Raw genomic sequence first — 23,416 nt, 5'->3', positions numbered from 1 at the left:
TATTATCATGACCAGCATTTTAGTCAATCCTTCTTTGGGCAGAATCTTTCTTATAGCATTTCATGACTTGTAAACATTATCAAGTAGATTTCAAAAAGGTGTTGGCTAGAACTTCCATGCCAAGATTCATCTATTTGTATGATTCTTTGGTAAATATATGTTTGTCTCCTTCTAGATGGCAAATTACATGAGGGCAGTCATTGTGGTTTTCCTCTCTTCTCTACCCCTAATAATAATAAACTCATACTGACAGCTTATTATTGTCTTAAGTGCTTAACATATATTAGCCCACTGAATCCTACCCATGAGATAGATAATCTATAAAATCAGATGATCAAACTGAGGAGGCAGGAGGGGTACCACCTGGACCTGAGTTAGACAGTTAGCAAGTACAAAGCTGTGGTGTAAATCAAGATTGTTTGCTTCCAGATCCTGCAGCCTTGACCTCTACCCTACTCTTCCTAATATGTGCCATAAACTGAAGTTAAACATCCTGGCCAAAGAGAACAAAATCCAGTTAGAATTAACTGTATGCTAAATCATCCCAGGAACTGCAGAAATGACACCTTGGTAAGAAGTGCATGGAGCTTCTGGAGGACGTGGGTTAGCTTAGCTGCAAGGAAGTTTGAAGAACATAAGGAAACTGATTTTGAATGAAATTACATTAGTTCAGATTTCCAGGGCAATAAGCATTTACTCTCCTTGAAGAGGCTATTATTAAATATAGTATTAAGCAGTATTTAGCAAGATTGTTTTTAACAACAGAATTTAATTTTGTTGGAGACTGTGGTTAAAGTCTAAGATAATGAAAAGCATGAATAGGTTTTATGTATTCTATGCAGCCTGGAGCTCACATTTGAGCATTCCTTTAAAAAATTTTTTTTTAATGTTTTATTTATTTTTGAGATAGAGACAGAGACAGAGCATGAGTGAGGGAGGGCCAGAGAGAGAGGGAGACACAGAATCTGAAGTAGGCTGTCAGCACAGAGCCCGATGCGGGGCTCGAACCCACAAACTGTGAGATCATGACCTGAGCCAAAGTTGGATGCCCAACCAACTGAGCCATCCAAGCACCCCTTGAGCATTCCTTTAAAAAAATTTTTTTTTAAAGTTTACTTATTTGAGAGAGAGAGCAAGAGCGAGCAAACCTGAGAAAGATCAGGGGAGGGGCAGAGAGAGAGGGAGAGAGAGAATCCCAAGCAGGGATCTCTCTGACTCAGAGCTAGATCCCATGAACTATGAGATCATGACCTGAGCTGAAATCAGGAACGAGATGTTTAACCGACTGAGCCACCCAAAGGCCCCTTGAGCATTTCTTTTTAAAACAGTGTATTTAAAAAAAATTTTTTTTAATGTTTATTATTTTTGAAAGAGAGAGAGACAGAGAGCAAGCAGGGGAGGGGCAGACAAAGAGGGAGATACAGAATCAGAAGTAGGCTCCAGGCTCTGAGCTGTCAGCACAGAGCCCAACGCGGGGCTGGAACTCACAGACCACAAGATCATGACTTGAGCTAAAGTCAGCTACTTAACCGACAGAGCCACCCAGGCGCCCCTTGAGCATTTCTTTTTAAAGCAGCATACTAAATTAGCATATTATTAAGTTAGTCTTTTTTATACCTCTGAATATTTTGTTGTCTGAACTGATCTTGCTTTTCTGACAATCTTTCTGACAATATTGCTTTATTTTTTTAACTTTATTTTTTATTTTTTTAAATTTACATCCAAATTAGTCAGCATATAGTGAAGCAATGATTTCAGGAGTAGATTCCTTCCCATCCCCCCTCCCACAACCCCTCTAGCAACCCTCAGTTTGTTCTCCATATTTATGAGTCTCTTCTGTTTTGTCCCCCTCCTTGTTTTTATATTATTTTTGTTTCCCCTCCCTTATGTTCATCTGCTTTGTCTCTTAAAGTCCTCATATGAGTGAAGTCATATGATTTTTGTCTTTCTCTGACTGACTAATTTCACTTAGCATAATACCCTCCAGTTCCATCCACGTAGTTGCAAATGGCAAGATTTCATTCTTTTTGATTGCTGAGTAATACTCTATTATGTATCTACATATATATATGTATGTATATATATGTATATATATATGTATGTATGTATATATATATATATATGTATATATATATGTATATATATCTCACATTTTCTTTGTCCATTCATCCATCGATGGACATTTGGGCTCTTTCCATACTTTGGCTATTGTTGATAGTGCTGCTATAAACATGGGGGTGCATGTGTCCCTACAAAACAGCACACCTGTATCCCTTGGATAAATGCCTAGTAGTGCAATTGCTGGGTCGTAGGGTAGTTCTATTTTTAGTTTTTTGAGGAACCTCCATACTGTTTTCCAGAGTGGCTGCACCAGTTTGCATTCCCACCAACAATGCAAAAGAGATCCTCTTTCTTCGCATCCTTGCCAACATCTGGACAATATTGCTTTATGCTAACAATCTGACTCTCTAGGTAACAGAATATGATTTTAACTTCTCTACTAGAATTAGCCATGCTTGTTGGCTACTTAATATAACCATTTGGTTGTCCTTAAAAAATACGTGCAAAACATTCTTACCTGGAAACAATTTTTAAATTTCTTGCTCACAAAGTATAGAGCTATTGGGTTTATACATGAATTCATGGTTGCCAAGTTAATACCGATGTAATCCATGAGCAGCAAGAAACTAGAACAAAAGAAAATAGTGTAGAATAATTAGAAGACAATGTTTTTAAATCTGCTAGCTAGCATTTATCCCTAGAATAAGCATTTTTCTTGCCCAGGAGCCATTTCTTATAGGTGGCAGTCAGAATTTTTTTAAAGTGCTTGTTTAAATGGCAGTTTCAGTTCTGCAGAACATTTACAGATATACCTGCCACTTGGTTAGCTCAAACCATTATGCACAGCCTCAGGAGGGGAGCCACAAGCCAAGCTATGGCTTGCACAAATTTGGGGATCAGTCATGGGCTATGTCAGCTCAAGAAAAATAATCAACTTGGCAGTTTTAATTTTCACGGCTAATGAGGCTATAGACTAGGTGGTTTGGTAAAAAGTATTATAAGTGTGCAAATTAGGGAAACTCCAATTTCCTAATGGTACACAGGATCATACCTAAGTAATTCACATCGGTTCTTGTCCATCTCATCATACACGGTTTTCTTCAAAATACGGCTTAAGTGAAGAGGGAACCAGCAAAGAGCAAAAATTACCACCAAGCAGAAAACTGTTTTTGCCACTTCTCGACGCTAAAGGAAAGTGAGGGGAAAAAAAGTACAATAAGTTTAGTGTTTTTCTACCAGAGGAAAGAACTATACAAAGGAAGTTGTAGATAGCAAAGAAAGAATTACTTAAAAAAGAGCCAGAACAGCATACCTCACAGTGCCTCTATCTCTTCAATATTTAGAGTCCAACTTTCTAATCAAGGAGTTGCTAATGACTCTTTTGGGTGGCTGCCAGGAAGGATGGTGGCCTGAAACTGGTTATTAGGGTCAGGATAGAAGTTAGATGTCAGGGAAATGGGAACTAGCTGGAGCTGAGCCAACAGTGTGACTGTGTGTGTGTGTGTGTGTGTGTGTGTGTGTGTGACTATATGGGGGAGATGGTTAGCTAAAAGCCTCCATAATGGGTAGCTAGCATTAATGACAGCATGGCAGTCAAAGTGACTGAACCTAGCATAATAAAGAAGGAACAAATCTATGAAGATATTTGGAAAACGTAAGTAGGAAAAAGAGAAAAGGTCAATAGCAATGTGTTTCCCCCATTTCTTGCTGTTGAAGAAAGCTAGCACTGGGAGTTTTTTGCTTCTAAAATTCTTTTATTAATGACATATAGCTTCCAACGACATCTTGTTTGCAAACAGAGGGATGAGGGTAAAGGATTATCAGCAATGATGATTAGAACAAGTGGGACATGTTGACCCTGGACTGACTTCACTTTGAAGGTTTACATACTTTCGAGTTTGTGTAGACCAGAAAAATCATAGGTTAGGAATTATCTGCAACAGTCATTTGTGTGCATTATGCTTCAGCATTAAAACGCATGCATTTGAAAGCCTAACTAGGAACATAAAATGCAACTCGTCTGTAACTGGGATCAGTTAATGTCAAAATAAAATTGATTGAAAACAGGATTTGGAAGGGTAACGCTGGTTCAACCCAAAGCATATAACATTAAGTATGGGAAGCCTACAATAAACCCACATGATTAATAGAGCCATTTAAGAAGATTTCAAGGCAGTTGTCACAAACTGCTGCTCTAGACCAAAGGACTGGAGTTCTTTAATCTTCCAGAGTTATTGGGTGGGATAGCTGGGATATGGCTTCAGAGAACATATAAGCTAAGCAATGGTTGAGAAAATAAAGAGTTCCAATCTGTAGGAATAGGGGATTATTTTAAAGGGTCCTTTAGTGTACACAGGAAGACAATGTGACCAGAAAAAGAGAAAAGGAGGGTACTGGGTACTGGGGGAAAGGTTATCTCCCTTGAGCACATCCTCAAAGAGGATGATCATTCGAAAGGTAATATGTTGTATGGTAGTCTGATATTTGCTTAACCAATATCTATTCTCCTGTTTTCCTCACTATCAGTCAGAACCGTGATTTTATTATGTCAGCAGGTGAGCCTGGGCTAATCATCTGCATGGCCACTTGACACAGTCGGACCACTGAGATCAAGTAGAAATCATTGTAAGAGGTTTCTGGAAAAGCTACTTAAAAGTGGAGGGTACTCCTTCTGATGCACACACACTAATATGATCTATATTCTTTCCCTTTTTGCTGCCTGGAAATCTGATATAAGGGTAGAGTTGTAGCTACTGTCTTCCAATACTAAAGGAAAAGTCAGCAAAACAGCAGACCCCTGGCTTCTGAGTCCCTTGAACACTGAACCAGTGACTTATTTTTTTTTCCTGTGGGAGAAAGAAGAACCTCCACTTGGTTTGCTCAATGTTATTTTGGGTTTTCTGCTACCAGCATCCAAACACAATCCCTAACTGATAAAAGATGTTGAAAGAATAATACAGAGAAATTCGAGGAAACCGTGCAGAAAGCAAGACCAGAGCTATATAGGATACTAGTTAAAGGGTGGCATGGTCTTTCACTGAGAGCTAGCTCCCTACAGCCCCCATGGAAAGCCTTCCAGTAGGCTTGCTCTCCTGCTGTTGGAAACTGCTACAGCTTTGGGTGTGACAAAGGCAGTGACTACTGTAGGAGGACCAAGTCTTTGCTTTTAATTTCCACTTGGATAAGCCAATCGCTTAACCACCCTTATGCGGACATCTACCCTGCTTATATCTCGGGGTGCTTGGAAGAAATCACATAAGCAAATGACATGCTCTTTGGAAACTTATAAAATGCTATGTAAATGTGAAGGAGCATCCTATTATTGTGACCAATCCCTATTCAGTTATTTTCAGAGCAGGTACCATTCAGCTTAAACACTCAATCATGGTGCTAATGAAAAAGTCAACATTGAAAAACACTATGGGTTTTTGTTTTTGTTTTTGTTTTTTATAAATCTATTCTAATTAATTACCTCCACTGCAGGAGTGAAACACAGTAATTGCTTGATATATTTTACATCTGGAGCACTTGAAACATTCATGCCTGAACAAAGTCATACTAAATTTTCTCAATATAATTTTCTGTTAAATTTTAATAAAAAATATAGCTACCATTTTTATGGCATGTAAGGATTTTACACAGTACATGTATGCACCTAATGCCTTTGATTTTTGTAATAATATTGATTCATATACAATTATGCCCAATTTATAGATAAGAAGCTGAAGACTCAGAAAAATCAGTACAATAGTTGAGAAGAGTTGCTGATGAAGAATGTTGCTTTTGTATGGTAATTGTAGAGAGCAGATTTACAGGCTTCATCAACAATTCATTATCTTTTGGTGCGGTTGGGTGTTCTTATCCACTTCTCTGCTGAGACGGAGAATTTACCTGTAGTCCTAGTTTTACTCTTTGAATTAATATATATCAAACATTTTCTGGGTACTTACTATGAGTTGGGCTCTATTAGACACTGTACATGCATTAGGTAATCCTCTTGATGTATTATTATATACATTTTGTTTAATTTTTTAAAAGTAGTCTCTATGCCCAGTGTGGAGCCCAACATGGGGCTTGAACTCACAACCCTGAAACCAAGACCTGAGCTGAGATCAAGAGTCAGATGCTTAATTGACTGAGACACCCAGGCACCCCTATTTAATTTTTTAAAATTTAAAACTGAATCAGTATTTGTACAGAAAGGTACAGATATTATTGCATATATTTTATGAAGACCCAGAGATTCAGAGAGATTAATCAATTTGCCCAACAACACAGAGCCAGCAAGTATAAGTGTAAAGGTTTGCCCTCTAAAGTCCATGGCTGTACATGTTCTGTTTGCTTCCTGGTAGTGAGGGAGGGGAGGGGAGGGCAGGGAGGGAACCAACAGCAGCCTCTTATTGACATGTACAAATTTTGGGGCTATCCAAAATCTGACCTCTTTTTATGTACCCAATCCCATTTCCTATCCTGAGTCTTACCTTGGATGGTTTTCTAGTGAGGTTCATCTCTTTTTTCCACTCCCCAAATGCGTGGTGCCTGTGCCATGTTCTAACTAGACTCCTGTCCTCCCACTTGAAATGCCCTCTGTCTTCTTCTTCCCCATCAAACCCATTTATCCTTTATGAACAGTTCGATCTCCCTCATCCATGACAAGCGTCTTTGTGACCTTGTCTTTATATCATCCTTGGCTTTCTACAGCATAGGCTACTTTTACCATATTTGGTGATTCTATTTTCTAATTTTTTCATGTTGTATTTTATTTCTACACCAAGACTGCAAAGCCTGCTAGGGGAGAAAGTCCTATGCCTCTTTGTGTCCTGGCACAGTGCCAAGCCCAGTTCAATTCACAGACACACGAACACACATGTTCAATATACTCTTGGCAAACTAAATGAATAGTTCCTCTCTATTTGGCCCTGCCTCCAAGCCACCTGTTTTACAGGCAGACTCTCTATTTCACAAAAGAAATTCCTAATACTGGGGCGCCTGGGTGGCTCAGTTTTTAAGGATCTGACTTCATTCTGCTCAGGTCATGGTCCCGTGGTTTGTGAGTTTGAGACCCACATGGACTCTGTGTTGATGGCTTGGAGCCTGGAGCCTGGAGCCTGGAGCATGCTTGGGATTCTGTATTTCCCTTGCTCTCTGCCCACTTGTGCTCTGTCTCTGTCTCTTTCTCTCAAAAATAAAAATAAAACATTAAAAAAAAAGAAATTTCTAATACTATAACTATAAATAAAACAGTTATAAGACTTTATTTTTAGCAAACCAGGGTAAATATGCTAAATAAATACGCTTATTTATAGGCCTTCTGTTGTCTGGGACAAATAAGTCTTGGCCAAATTTTCACGATCTTATTAGGTTTACCTGTTTAAGGTGTTCACTGAGGGCAATTCTCAAGCTTCCGTTCCTTCTGTTTAACATCTCACAGGTCATGAGGGTGTAGAAAATTGCAGTGCACACCAAGGGCATGCAGAAATAGAACCCGAAGAGCCACCAGTCTTTCACATCTTGGTAAAACTGTAGGGTGAAGAAAGGGAGAGAATAGGAGGTGCATTGTAATCAAAATTTACTGGGCAGTGCTCTGGTAGCTTCAAAATCTTCGTGCTTGTAGATATGTTTCTACATTCACACTTGTGGTAAAGGGCTTGGGGTGGTGCTCAAAACTCAATGGAAATTCCAAAATCCAATGGAAAATCCAAAAATGATCCTGGCTTTCTAGTAGCACATGAAGAAATTGCACTTAAAAATAATCCTGACAAAGATACTATTTATAAACCGAAATTGGTTTTAATAACACAGTGGGAGAGCCCTACTCAAGAAGAAGAGTTCCCTCCCAAAGCTCATAAAGCATGATTTTGAGATAGATAGAATATGTATTTATCTTTACTTATTGATGAGCCTCAAAACTTTGCTAGTGCCAAGTTTACTTTTGACTCTTGTGGTTAAAGTGTACTTAATGTGAATATCTTGTGTGGTAACAGCGAAGGTTATGAATGGCTTATCTGTGTAGCTCTGGTTACTGGGAGTTAACCCTTTGCCTGGTATGCTTGCTATGTGACCTTACAGCCAGCCAGTTAGAGCCATCAATAACCATGCCCTTTCTCGAGCTCTTAATACTTATCACCTGGAAACTATTGAGGCAGAGTATCTTATCTGAAGGCCTATTTAGCATTATCTCTCTGTGGGCAGGATTTGTAAATACTAGTATTATTAAGTTTTATGTCTTTTTAAAGGAGAAAATTTAGTACTCTACAAAATGGAAATTAGAAAATTATATCTGCGTTCTTCCTCCCACTAAATTAATCACCGACTTAGGAAGAAATGCTTTTCCTTATACTCTTTCTCCAGATTGTTTATTTACGAAGGATAATGCAGCCTCCTGTATTATCTCAGTTCCCACAGTAAAAAATAATCATGCTGCTCTGTGAAAAACCGGACAGTTGCTGAATATAGAAAGAGGCCCAGTAGGCTACATTTATAACATGTCTATTAAAATAATCTATAAATGGTTCCTGAGGAAAAAAAGTTCTGGGCAGAGGTTCTTAACTGTTTCTATGCTTTGGAAGTCTGGTGAAGACTATAATCCTTTCTGAGAATGATACTTTTATATGCATAAAATAAAATAAGATTACAGTGGTAGCCAATTACGTTGAAACACAGCTATCAAAATATTAAAATTCTGATCTAGGTGTTTATTAACAAATTAAATGAAAAATCAAATGGTGGCTCTAATAACCATCAGAAGTTGAAATAATGATGAGCAGAAATGATATTTCAAGATTATCCAACTGTTATGTTATGAAAATGTGTATTACTTCCATTAGTGGAAATAAAATGGTTCTGTTAAATATGACTGTGGTTTGTTGCCTACATTCACAATAGAAGGAAATGATAAATTTCAGTTAGAAGTTAGTGAAAATCAATATGTAATTTCTTTTCCATTCAGGTTCACAGACCCCTGAATTCTATCCTAAGGTTAGTGCAAACTACACCAAGGGACTTGGTTTATTCAGATCTGTTTATACAAGTATTTCCCTCTCCACATCACACTGCAGAAAGATTTGCGTACTGAAGTAAACAAAACAAAACACAAGAACAAAAAAATCAGAACTCTTTGTTTAAGTGCACACAAACACTCCTTTAAGCGCTCTCTTCACTTGTACCTCCTTCTTCCAGATGCATTGCTGCCTGGGTGTGAATGCCCTAGAAGCAGCTGCAGAAGGTCTGGAAGCTGACCTCTGAGGGGTCTCAATGGAGTCCCCTGCCCCCTCCATGGCAGAGGCCTGTAGAGAAAGGGGTCACACGTTTCTTTTGAACTAATGTCATCAGCCAGGGTATGGAGGGACCTCCCTCCATTCTAGGTTAGGGCAGAGTTGAGGAGGAAAGAATGAAACACAAGCTGGGGGAGAATGAGTCTGAAAACTTCAGAGTTGGATGGAATCTAAAAAACAATCAGTTTGAACTCATACTTTTCATTGTAATCCCCTTAGGTAGCTAGCTAGTCTTTGCTTGCCCACTCTAGAAGAGAGACTCGGTTGTTGTGAAGTAGCCCATTTCATTTTGTCTAGTTTCAATTGATTAGTGAGCTCATTCTTATACTAAGCCTCTTCTCTTTAACACTTTTGTCGGGAATAGCTAGATTGCTTATTCGCACTGCCCAAATTCTGATAACCTCCTGCTGCTACTTTGTTTTTCACTATGGACATCGACTTAATAAAAAGGTCAGTAGATAAACAGAAGACCTTAATTTTAACATCGCCAGTTTGGCAGTTTTCATGAGTACTTTTAATTTTAAAAGAAGAATTTCCAATGCAGGAAAACTGGTCAACTGTAAAACCACTAATTTTGTGAATTTTTCAAGTTAGGAAAACATACCTGGGGATGTCTGTGAAGGATTAAATGTGGAATCTGAGCTGCATGAAACCTACATCAAAGCACTAAATTATGCTGATTTAAGAGAAATGGTTCTCCTTTTCCTCCCCAGTCCACATTTGACTAGTTTGGCAAAGGAAATATGCATTTTAAACATGTTTCCCAATACACTCAGTTATGTAATTAAACTTTTCAAAAAAACATTAATGTGGTCAGATATATCAAACAACAACTGAATTTGTTAAAGAACTAAAACACTTTTTAAAAAGTTCTGCAAATTTGTTATTTGTATATTACATATAGAATTTGTACTAATATAAGTACATAAAGTATAACTTCCTACTTTAAGTTAGTAAATCTATCTTTAAAAAAGTGTGAGGAATGTGCATTTCCCCAAATAACATAAAATACATATTAGCATGCCCATCAGATGGAAATTGTTGTGCTGTATTACTTATTATAAAAACAAATAGCACTGTGTATATATATACTCCCCCCCCCCCCCAACATCTATCTTTCTGAGTAAGTTTGTTTCAGATGCTGAGTTGTTTGGGGTAAAACTAGAGTTGTGTCTACAATTGTGCTCTAATATAAGAGTGAAAACAAAATAGTTGCTCTAATTATGGGACTGAACTAACAGAGTAAGCCACACTGGGCACTGTAAAAATATCAACAAGTCTTGGCGATGGTAAAGTATATATGAAGACCTCCTCTCCTCCCCAATTTCCTTTAAACTCTCCATACCTCCATGAATCTTGATGTGGCATTGAGCATACAGGTTTTGTGCTGTTCACCCCTGTATTCAAAGGGCACCATGACGAAGCCGATAGCTTCAGGGATAGCCAGGATAAAAGAAAGGATCCAGATGGAGACGATCTCAATGGCAGTGATCAAGGGAATCCCAATTCCCTGGACACGACTCCAGGAGGCAACTGCTCTGTACCTGAAAAACCAAAGCAGGGTGGGGGTGGGGGAAATGGAGGCAGAACCTAGTTGTTAGGAAATTTAAAATTTATTTCATTTAAAAAATAATTATAAATGCTAGAAAGATCCTCCCCTTAGCCAGTGACCAATCACTGGAACTTTCCAATGAGTCCTGGAACTTTCTGTGAGTCCTGATGTGAAAAATAAGGACCCTTCTGTGAGTCCTGATTTGAAAAGTAAGTGGAACCATTAAGAGTTCCACCCCTTTGGGAATCAGGTGTCTGGCAGGCCTGAGTCTGAGGTCTTCATTTGGGATTCAGGAAAATCTTGTGATGGCTTATAATGGGGCAGCATCAGATAAATGTGCCTATGTTTTTTATTTTTATTTTTTTTTCAACGTTTATTTATTTTTGGGACAGAGAGAGACAGAGCATGAACGGGGGAGGGGCAGAGAGAGAGGGAGACACAGAATCGGAAACAGGCTCCAGGCTCTGAGCCATCAGCCCAGAGCCCGACGCGGGGCTCGAACTCACGGACCGCGAGATCGTGACCTGGCTGAAGTCGGACGCTTAACCGACTGCGCCACCCAGGCGCCCCGTGCCTATGTTTTTTAAGCTGGGGGGAAAAACTGGATGATGGAAGGTGTAGTGAAAGCTGCTGGTACTTGTTAAGGTAACATCTTACTCCTCTCTCTATATTAAAAAAAGAAACTTGAAACATTATTATGAAGTGGATCTAGATATCCTTAAATGAATATGACCATAGATAGCTATCATTTTCTCCTTTCTTCTCTCACTGTATACCTGGTAGTCAAAGAATGACTATCTCCCATTATGGTCCTGAGCTAAAATAGATAAAGTGGAGTTAAAGATATCTTGGTTCCTAATCTTTAGGGTTTACAATCTAATAGAAAAGAAAGGTTCATAGAAAAATGTAGAACATAAATGTTACTGGACAATCATGTCAATCAAAAAACAAACTGGCATTCAGAAATTGTTTATTTTCTACTTTAATATTTTTTGTGATAGTAATCCCATTTCAATGTTAAGTCTAAAGAAAGTTTGGTTTCAGAAAGTCTGTGTTTCTGACCTGAGGTGATGGTCTGGTGCTAACTACTTTTAGGCTTACTATTAAGATGGGACCTGTGACATGGTATGGTATTTTTGTGGCTTCATTCTTGAAATTTTTTTTGCTGTTGTAATGGAAAGTAAACATTCTCTTTTTATAGCTTTCATTAGATAGTGCCAGAAGAAGACTGTAAAACAGACCAAGGCATTGGGGACAGGTGCACATGGGCTTCTAGGGCACATGACTTAATGTCAAAGATTTGTCAGTAAAGCCAAGGCAAACTACACGTTACCCATAATCACTCTTATCACTTATATTTACTGGCTATCTCAGTGCATCTACAAGGTACATCTGTGAAAACACAGGTCTTAGGAATTATGCTACCTAGTTCTCCACTGTAGATTAGAACTTATAGTTTGGGTATGCACGACGATGCCATATGGCACACATATAGCACAATTTGCTGAAGAAATATTTTTTGCAAAAGATTTTTAGGATAAATAAGATTGATGTACAATAAGAATCTTAAAAAAAAAAAAGTCCAGATTAGTTCAGAATTGAATAAAATACAGCTATGCAAACAAACCAAGAAAATCCTTTTACGATATAGCCAAGATTGCATTTTTAAATTTATGGTTATTTCCAGTGGGATAAAGACTGCTATTTATTTTGCTTTTCATTTCTGTTTACTTTTCTTTGTTGCCTTATTAGACTGGCAGCCTGATGTCCAGTAAAAGCTAAAAGGAATGGAGACAGGATGTCTATATCCCGAGGCTGTCAGTGAGTTATATCTATTTCTTTTCCCCTTCTCTTAGATCAACTATCAGGAAAGGTGCTTTAAATAAAGTGCTTTATCTCCTAAGGGAGTAAGGAAGCAAGATTTATTAGGCAGGATTGGAGACAGAAGGTGGTTTGAGAAGGAAAATGTGGTCAACATGTTATTATGATGAGTATATTCACAAAGCAGCTTCATTTTGTAATATGCCATGAGTCCTCAAATTATTACATGTCTATAATCTAATGTAAATTCAACATTTTAAAATAAATAGAAGTAGTTTTTAGTGTATAGTGTAGCAAACCCACATGACTAAGAATTAGACTATTTTTTATTTGTAATCACATTGATTTTGATGACATTTACATGACATGAGAAAACAATTGTAAGAGTTAATTAGAAATAATCATTTGTGATGATGGGGGTAGGGAAAGGTGTGAAAGATAAGAAATACCGGATGTTCCAAACATAATTTCTATTTAGAATATAATGATACAACACACATATCCATAAGTATGTTCTCCTAACTAGGTGTGATTATAAACATCCTTCAATGGAGCTAGTGGACACATATGACATTTTCACTTGCCATAGAAAATCTGCAAGTGTAGATTCAACCACTAACAGCTGATATTCCAGAAATGATGTCTACTTTTTGCAATGGTTTCTTCTCTCGCCTTCTACTACATTTCTCCTGGTCTTTCTCCAGCTGATAAGGCTGGCTATTTCTTCTCATCTCCTTGGCTGGAACCTGCTCACTTCTCAAACTCTTAGCATTGGATTCCTCCTTAGTCCTTGGTCCTCTTTTCTATTCTATCAACACACTTTCTTTTAGTGATCCATCCAGTCTCATGGCTTTAGCATCATTTAAAATTTCTATATACTGATAATTAATTCCCAAATTTATAAGTCTAACCGAGGACCCCGCCTCTAGCTCCTGACTTGTCTTTCCAACTAGTTAACTGATATGGCCACTTGAAATCTAATAGGCATTCGAACTTACCCAAACCAGACTCCTGGTCCCTTTCATGACCTCCACCCTGCCCTCTCTTCAGTCCTTACCATCTCAGGCCCAGAATTTGAAGTTAGCCTTAACTCCTCTTTTTCCCTTTGCTATCACACATCCAATTCTTTAGCAAACCCTGTGACCTTTTCCTTCACGATACACCTAAATGCAACCACATCTCACCATCTCTCCTGTTACCATCCCACCTGGATTATTTTAGTAGCTTCCTAACTAGTCTCCCTTCATCCATTTTGTCCTACTTCATTCTATCCCAAACATAACAGCCAAAGTGAGCCTGTTAACATGTAAGTCCCTCATGTCATCCCTCGGTTCAAATCCCCCAGCAGTTTCCAGCCCAGTGGGAATGCCTACTGGTGTTCTCAGAGCTGCTTCCTCATCTGCTTTACTTTACTCAGGTGTAGCTTTTCATAGGGTCCTTCCCTGAACATCCTGTTTGAAATTGCCAGAATCCCCTACAGACTTACGCTGACCTGCTCACGCTGATTGATTTTTCTCCATAGTGCTTACCAATTGGTCACCAATATGTGACCAATCAAATATTTTATTTATCGTCTCTGTCCACCCTTGTCTTTAGAATATAAGCGCCATGAGGGCAGGCATTTTATATGTTGGTCACGATACCTAGAACAATAGGTGCCAAATAAATATCTGTCGAAGTAAATGTCTTTGTTTCCTGGCCATGCATTTATCTTTATCAGCCAATAAAGCACACTATATTCTGAGCATTTTCTTATTTTTTAAGGCAGCCTTGACAGACAACAAACAAAAAGCTAATACTTTTAGAATCCTAGAAGCAAATAATTAAAAAACCATGAGGGACTCTTGGGGTGATCTTTCTCCCCTTCATGTTCTACCAGTTGGGAACCTGAGGACTGGAGTGTTACTATATCGTCTGCCTCATCTCCTGTGAATGTGGAGAGCCCGGACTAGGGCTCTGGTCTGCCAACACCCAGGGGAGTCTTTTCCCACGACATCACCTTGTACCCTGTCATGTGATATGCCAAAATAAAAGTATAAATTACGCATTTTATTTATGTAAAGATGTTTGTTACTGTGTATGTCTATATATAGATTTCTACATGTTTCCAAGGCCAAAGGCATTTAATGCATGTTTTTGAATTTTTGAGGTATGGCCTGGGATGGCAAGTAAATTTTAATATATTTATTATTGAATGTACTTTAAAACAGGATGAAATAAAACAAATTAAAAAATACCACTTCAACAAAACCTATTTTTATTTCTTCTTATTCTTTGCCTATTTCTATTCTCACAAGCATAATCTAAATATATATTATAACCATATCAATTACAATTTTATTTTTAGCTTTATCTACTTTTCATGATAAAAAATGGCCTTATGCTTCTACAGAAGCATGGCATTTATTAATTTATAGCTACACAGTATAACTGGATATTGATACAGTTGACTTAAATATTTCTCCTAAGTTCACATCAATTCTAGTGTTTCAAGGTTGTGAATAACACAGTTATAAATATGTTTGTATATATAGTTTTTTTTTCTGTTTTTGAATGATTTTCCTGGATTAATTATCTTGAGGGGAATTATTGAATCAAGAGAAGGAAAAGGTAACTGAAGTACTTTCAGTACTTCAGTAATTTCTACCAAGTGCCTATCGATACTTGTCTACATTGGAATTTATTATTTTCCCTTCCATGTTGCCACTTCCAGTAAGTGTCACTTCTACCCTTACCTATGCACATTGTTAATTAACAGCAAATGCAATCATTTGTAATTTTCTTTATGATTTATGTATCTTATATGATAGACAAACTAACTTCCATGCAGAGGTTTGGAGGCAAAATACCAGCAGGAAGAATTTTATTTTTATTTATTTATTTATTTATTTATTTATTTATTTCAGCAGGAAGAATTTTTTTTAAATTTTATTTATTTAATTTAATTTTAGTTTTTTTTAATATATGAAATTTACTGTCAAATTGGTTTCCATACAACATCCAGTGCTCATCCCAAAAGATGCCCTCTTCAATGCCCATCACCTACCCTCCCCTCCCTCCCACCCCCCATCAACCCTCAGTTTGTTCTCAGTTTTTAAGAGTCTCTCTTGCTTTGGTTCTCTCCCACTCTAACCTCTTTTTTTTTTCCTTCCCCTCCCCCATGGGTTTCTGTTAAGTTTCTCAGGATCCACATAAGAGTGAAACCATATAGTATCTGTCTTTCTCTGTATGGCTTATTTCACTTAGCATCACACTCTCCAGCTCCATCCACGTTGCTACAAAGGGCCATATTTCATTCTTTCTCATTGCCATGTAGTACTCCATTGTGTATATAAACCACAATTTCTTTATCCATTCATCAGTTGATGGACATTTAAGCTTTTTCCACAATTTGGCTATTGTTGAGAGTGCTGCTATAAACATTGGAGTACAAGTGCCCCTATGCATCAGTACTCCTGTATCCCTTGGGTAAATTCCTAGCAGTGCTACTGCTGGGTCATAGGGTAGGTCTATTTTTAATTTTTTGAGGAACCTCCACACTGTTTTCCAGAGTGGCTGCACCAGTTTGCATTCCCTCCAACAGTGCAAGAGGGTTCCCGTTTCTCCACATCCTCTCCAGCATCTATAGTCTCCTCAGCAGGAAGAATTCTAAAGAGAAACCAGGCATGGTAGATTAAAAGATAGCAGTGAGTACTTTCATACTTCTTCGGCAGAGTCTTTCAGTTGGGCTGGCCTGTGACTGCTTGGACTGACTGAGTAGAGCTGGAAGGATGCTTTGTGGGTTTCAGGCCTGGCTTCCGAGCAGAGCAGCGACTCCACCCTGAAGCCCTGGGCCTGTCTCAGAGAATGTAAGAGGTGCTAGACTACATGAGAGGGAGTTAGGCTCAGACTTCCATTTGTTCTTGCCAAAGGGCTAGTCATGTATCTTGGACCCAAGAGACAAGCTGAGCCACGAGATGAAATCCACCAGGAGACCCCAGTCAAAGTGACAAGTTGCATAAGAATTGCCCAAATTCCTACCCCACCATATGGTGAGGTAATAATAAAATGGTGGTTGTTTTAAGCTGCTAAGTTTTGTTAGGTAGGTTAGGTAGGTTTTGTTAGGTAGGTTGTTATCAAAGAAAAATAATCTGGATTGCTTGGGTGGCTCAGTCGGTTAAGCGTCTGACTTCAGCTCAGGTCATGATCTCACAGTCTGTGAGTTCGAGCCGCATGTCAAGCTCTGTGCCAACAGCTCAGAGCCTGGAGCCTGCTTCAGATTCTGTGTCTCCCTCTCTCTCTCTGCCCCTCCCCTGTTGGTGCTCTGTCTCTCTCTCTCAAAAATAAAAACAAAACAAAACAAAAAAAGAAAAATAAGCTAGCAAAATTATCCAGTCACTTGATCTTATCAATAGAATTAACATAAAAGAACAAATAACTACGTGCAATGGGGAACAGACCCCCAAATATAGAGCCAAATGCTCTATAGTCAGCATTTGGCTTTGTCTGTGTCTGGTCCCTGGGTTCCCTCTTCTGGCTCTTCTTACATGTCTTCCCTATTGTCATGCAGCAAAGGACAATCAGAACAGCAGAAGAATAAGGAGAAACCAAGTCCAAGGTCTAAATAAAACCGGTTTTCCAGAAAACCACTTTCATGTTTTGACTTAGGACAAACCTTTGGGAACATCATAGAGACCACTGAGCAATTATGTAAAATGCTGGGATGAAGAACTGACATTGGCTTTTGAGTTTGAGGCTTATGAAACAAAACTGCCTTATCACTAGGTCTCTGCAACTTTTCCAGGTATCTAATTATACATCACTCCTGGAGCCGTTGTTAAAAGAGTTTTATCTTTTTACAATCTCCTTCCACAGGCAATTTTTAACTACAAGTTGGATCTGTACCCAGACCCTTTTACTGGTCTGACCCTGTCATCTTCCACTTTAAACAAGACAGTTAACTTTACAAAGAACAGCATTGAATCCCTCTTCCCTTCCCTGCCCCCTCTTTTTTCCCCTCAAACAAACTCAAAGTAACATCTGAAATTTGTCACTTATGGCATACAAAAACACCTATTTTAATTGTTGGTAATGGCTGGTGTTATGAGTACACTACCTTAGCATTAAAAAAAATGTTCACTGATAAATCTGAAGAGGGGTCAAAGTTGTTTCTAAATTTCCTCAGTCTTTCTCTGAAATTCTGGTTTTATTTTTCTTAAGTGACTAAGGATGCAAAGTAAAAATCAATAAGAGCTAGATTTGAAGAGGAATTAGTGAAAAGGTAGAGCTGAGACAGGTCCATAGTTGATATTAACCATGAAGGCTCATCCTTTCTGGGGCAAGTTATGGGCTTCTTCTTACTCTCTTGTTTATCCTCTGCAGATTGAAAGCTGATAGTGAGAAAGGTAGATTTTTTTCTTCCATCTTTCAGTTTTCTGTATTCATTGAATAATCGATTAAAGTAATAAATCGTACAGGGGCTGCTGGGTAACCTCAGTCAGTTAAGGATCTGACTCTTGATTTTTGGCTCAGGTCATGATCTCTTAGTTTGTGGGATAAAGCCCAGCGTTGGGCTCTGTGGAGCCTAGTTGGGATTCTCTCTCTCCCTCTCTCTCTCTTCCCCTCCCCTACTCGCACGCCTGCTGTCTCTCTCAAAATAAATAAACATTTTTTTTTAAAAGAAATTGCACAGAGGGAAACAAAAATAATATAAAAACAGGGATGGGGACAAAACAGAAGAGACTCATAAATATGGAGAACAAACTGAGGGTTGCTCGAGGCATTGTGGGCATGGGGGATGGGCTAAATGGGTAAGGGGCATTCAGGAATCTACTCCTGAAATCATTGTTTCACCATACGCTAACTAATTTGGATGTAAATTTAAATAAAATTAAAAAAAAATTAAAATTTAAAATTAAAAAAAAATAAAAAATAAAATTAAATAAATTGATTTATTTTTACTAATTATAGTTAAGATGACACCTCATTGTTGCTCTAATTCACAAAATTTGAAATTCTTCTGGAAGCTTAACTTTTGAATAATATTTGATATAGTTCTTCTTACATAACCATACATTCATATTCTTTAACCATGCTTCCACTAGAAAGTAGCTGTTGCCTTTATTAACCAATATCTCTCTTGCATACATATTTTTGGGCTAAAATTTCTGTTCATAAACATCAATTACAAGTATCTTTCTCATCCAGTTGTTTTCATTTTATTATTCATTGTTGTGGGAAAACATTTCCTTTCTTACTGTATCTGTAAATTATAGATTATTAAATCTGTAAATCAACTTGTGAAATACGTTCTTTATTATATTGTCTTCCCAAAGAAGAAAAAAAAAGAAATTGTACAGAACTTGAATATGTTGTTCATCTCATCATTTTTTATTTAAAATATATTTAGAAAAGAATGGGAACTCTTCCTGAGCCATAAATTTGATTCAGTTCATAAGAGGAAAGCAGGGATTCCCAAACTGTAAATTGTTTTGTAATAGGTTCCAATTTCCCTCTTTTTACTTCTTGTTTTATTTTTATTTTCTTAAAGAAGGATTTTTTTTTAATTTTTAGTAGAATATAATGCAACCAAATCGAGACTCAAAGCAAATAGTATCTTATCTTCTGGAATTAAGTGCGAATGATTCATTCTCTAGTGTGAAAGCTTTTGAAATAGAAATGTCAGAAGAGATTCCCTATATTCAGATCCCAAAACTTAGAGTCAGTACCAAATGAAATATAAAAATAATAAAGAAAGGACCCAGGGAACAAAGCATTTATTACCAAGGAAAATCTCCTAGGTTAAGGCAGATTTTTGTGGGAGTGGAATTTTAAATGGTTCATGATCTTGATTTGAAACTGAGCCCAAGTCTTAATGAAATAGATGCCTGATGTCATTTTTTTCTTTTTTTAACCAAGAACATTTTATTTGATATACAACTGATCATTTGTGATGGAACATTTATTTCATTTTTCTCCATGCCTGAGATGGGAGTGGGGAGGAAGTGGTAAGGTGAGGTGATCCTACACCTTCTCCCCCCCGTCCACCCCCTTCAGAGGTTGAGTTTCTATTGGGGAGAACGAAGCTGTGCAAAATGGTTCCCTGAGATTCCCTCAAGGAAGAAAGAGAGGGCAGAACAATGTGAACTTGGGAAGGAAGGCAGGGTTTTGAAGATTTAGGTGATTTAGGAATCCCATAGCCTAAATACCTTCATCAAATATTTCATTCTCTCATGTCTCCAGGTTGCCATCTTCACAAGCGTGAAGACTCCTAAGGGACAGCAGCCAGTCCTTATTCATCATGTCTGTCCATCACCTCATTCCTGCCTGAGCCCCTGCTGAACTAAATTATGAATTATGCTTCTGGGGCGCCTGGGTGGCGCAGTCGGCTAAGCGTCCGACTTCAGCCAGGTCACGATCTCGCAGTCCGTGAGTTCGAGCCCCGCGTCAGAGCCTGGAGCCTGTTTCCGATTCTGTGTCTCCCTCTCTCTCTGCCCCTCCCCCGTTCATGCTCTGTCTCTCTCTGTCCCAAAAATAAATAAACGTTGAAAAAAAATTTTTTTTAAATTATGAATTATGCTTCTCAATCTAGGATAATTTATTATACAGTATGTCACTAGGGGTTAAGTACCTTACAATATTTTCATCAACAAAAAACGTATGACATAGATTTATATAAAATATAAAAGGGACCACTAAACCATGCCACATAACACTATTCACAAAAAGACTCTAAATTTTGTAGCAAGGAAATAAATCACAAGGATGACAGTTTGCCGACATTGCTTACTAAATTCTTTTTGAAACATTTATTTATTTCTATGGAGGTATAATTGACATAAAACATTATATTAGTTTCAGGTATGCAACATAATGATGCAATATTTGTATAAATTGTGAAATGATCACCACAATAAGTCTAATTAACATCTATCACCACACACAGTTATAGGATTGTGTGTGTGTATGATGAGGACTTTTGAGATTTTCTCCCTTAGCAAAGTCCAAATATGCATCACAGTATTAACTACAGTCATCATGCTGTATATCATATCCCCATGACTTATTTCTTTTATAACTGGAAGTTATGAAATAATTTGGACCCTCTGCACCCATTTCACCCTCACCCCTACTGCCCATTGGCAATCACCAATTTGTTCTCTGTATCTCTAAGCTCATTTTTTTCTGTTTTGCTGGTTTTGTTTTTTAGATTCCATATGTAAATGAGATCATAAGTATTTGTCTTCCTCTGTCTCACTTTTTTCACTTAGCATAATGCCCTCAAAATCCAACCATGTTGTCACAAATGGCAAGATCCATCCTTTTTTATGGCTGACTAATATTCCATTGTTTATATATACCACATCTTTATCCATTCATCCATGGATAGACACTTGAATTGTTTCCACATCTTGGCTATTGTGAATAGTGCTGCAATAAAATAGGGGTGCATGTATCTTTTCAAATTAGTGTTTTCATTTTCTTTGGATAAATACTCAGAACTGGAATAGCTAGATCATATACTAATTCTATTTTTAGTTTTTTGAGGAATTTCAATTTTGTTTTCCAGAGTGGCTGCACCAATTTACGTTCCCACCAACAGTGCAAAAGCGTTCCTTTTTCTCTGCAGTCTCACCAACACTTATTGTTTCTTGTCTTTTTGACACTAGTCATTCTGACAGGTGTGAGGTGATAGCTCATTGTGGTTTTGATTTGCACCTCCCTGATGATTAGTTCTTTCCTCTCTTTTGGCTTCTTCTTTTATTAATGCTTATCAGGGGATTATACTTAGATATCTTAAAAATTTTTATTATTTATAGGAAACAAGAATTCTCCTTGTCTTCATTTTATTTCTCGTTCTTTTTTGTAATATGCTAATCTTATCTAGCTTTGGCTTTTAGTTAGATGTTTCCTCAGAGGTGTAGTTTTCTTTTATGATGCTAAATTCCTCTTTCCTAACACTCATTATCATCCTGGTTTTTTTTTTTTTTAATTTTTTTTTCAACGTTTTTTATTTATTTTTGGGACAGAGAGAGACAGAGCATGAACGGGGGAGGGGCAGAGAGAGAGGGAGACACAGAATCGGAAACAGGCTCCAGGCTCTGAGCCATCAGCCCAGAGCCCGACGCGGGGCTCGAACCCACGGACCGTGAGATCGTGACCTGGCTGAAGTCGGACGCTTAACCGACTGCGCCACCCAGGCGCCCCATATCATCCTGGTTTTTAAAGCCCTTGAGACAAAGTTTAATTTTGATATAAAATGCTATTTTCCCCAAATATGATGGTGTTTTTGTGAAGGCAACAATAGGGATGGAAGAGACGCTGGGCTGGGCATATACATGTGTTTCTCCATGTATACAAACTTCTGTGTTCATGTTTATGTGCCTATATGTGCTTGTGTTTTAGAGCTGCCTGCCCATAGAAAATTAGTCTTGATATAGAACACCAGTCATAGGAATGAGCTGCATAAATGAGAAAAAATAAAATGCATAAAATGGCATAGAATAAATAAGGAAAATGGGTAATAGGTAATAGAAGTAAATAAACTTTCAGATTTTTTTCCTACTCATAGAAGAACATTACAAAAACCTATCCCCCATCCCTAGATATAACTACTAATAATATTTATCATGTTTCCTTTAAGGAATTTTATTTTCATATACCTGTACATGTCAATTATATATGACCTCCTTTCCATTGGCCTAACATGGAACAATAAGATTCCTGTATTTTGCTGTAAATAATATTGTAAAGAAAATTTTTGTGCATGAATTCTCTGTTTGGAATGTTTTCTCAGAATCAATCCTAAAAATTGTAATTACCAGGTCAGAAGGCAAAAGTGTATATAGGATTTTATCTTCCTGAAGGGCTGTTTATTTTATTTTATTTTTTTAATGTTTGTTTATTTTTGAGAGAGAGAGAGAGAGACAGAGCATGAGCAGGGGAGGGGCACAGAGAGAGAGGGAGACACAAAATCTAAAACAGGCTCCAGGCTCTAAGCTGTCTGCACAGAGCCCGACGTGGGGCTCAAACCCACGAACCATGAGATCATGACCTGAGTCCAAGTTGGACACCCAACCAACTAAGCCACCCAGGTGCCCCCCTGAAGGGGTGTTTAAATCTCTACTCCCACCAGATATTAAGAAACATGTTCTTAATTAGAATTTCTTTGATTACATGAACATTATTAATATGCTAATTAGTCATTCAAACTTCTTCATTGGTATTTTTATATTTGTGCTCTTTTTATATGGAAGTCTTATGATTTTAATGACTATCTGTATGGCCTCTTTAATTACCAAGAATATTAACATGTTGTAGCTTTTGCTACAAGTATTTGCTGCAAATATTTCCCCCAGCTTATTGCTATATTTGTTTTTTAAATTTATGAATGTTTGATATTCATATTTTCAAACTTTATCTCCTGAAATCCTTTTAATAATTATATTCAGAATTTATACCATCTTTTTTAAGTTCCAAAGCCCTCCTTTTCCAGTGATCAAAAAGATATTAGTCTATTTTCTTCTATATGGCTTGAGTTTTTACATGCTGAAGCATAGTGGTAAAAAGGCAGACCACTTATATTTGATTACTGCCTCCAACATTTGGTAGCCAAATGGCCTTCGTTAACCTCTTTCAACCTCAGACTCCTCACCTATAAAATGAGGATAATTACAGTACTATCACAAGGTGGTGTTGTAAGGATTAAGTAAACTAATTTCTGTATTTT

General features: G+C 37.7%; 1 protein-coding gene across 2 annotated transcripts in view; it reads right to left on the bottom strand.

Moving 5' to 3' along the window:
• EDNRA (endothelin receptor type A) overlaps positions 1–23,416 on the bottom strand; it is a 54,452-nt gene that overhangs the window by 750 nt on the left and 30,286 nt on the right. The window contains exons 3-6 of one of the 2 annotated variants that reach the window (XM_047091901.1): positions 10,681–10,879; positions 7,429–7,581; positions 3,113–3,246; positions 2,579–2,687 (exon numbers count right to left, since the gene is read on the bottom strand). In XM_047091901.1, coding sequence (XP_046947857.1) covers positions 2,579–2,687; positions 3,113–3,246; positions 7,429–7,581; positions 10,681–10,879 — 595 coding nt within the window. The remainder of the gene's footprint in view (positions 1–2,578; positions 2,688–3,112; positions 3,247–7,428; positions 7,582–10,680; positions 10,880–23,416) is intronic. The other variant, XM_047091902.1, reaches the window with a different exon arrangement.

Source organism: Lynx rufus, unplaced genomic scaffold, assembly GCF_022079265.1.
Source record: "Lynx rufus isolate CCGP_SWC_20201006 ecotype Redwood Valley unplaced genomic scaffold, mLynRuf1.p SCAF_3, whole genome shotgun sequence".
Classification (NCBI taxonomy): domain Eukaryota; kingdom Metazoa; phylum Chordata; class Mammalia; order Carnivora; family Felidae; genus Lynx; species Lynx rufus.
This window is presented reverse-complemented; position numbering and strand designations above follow the sequence as displayed.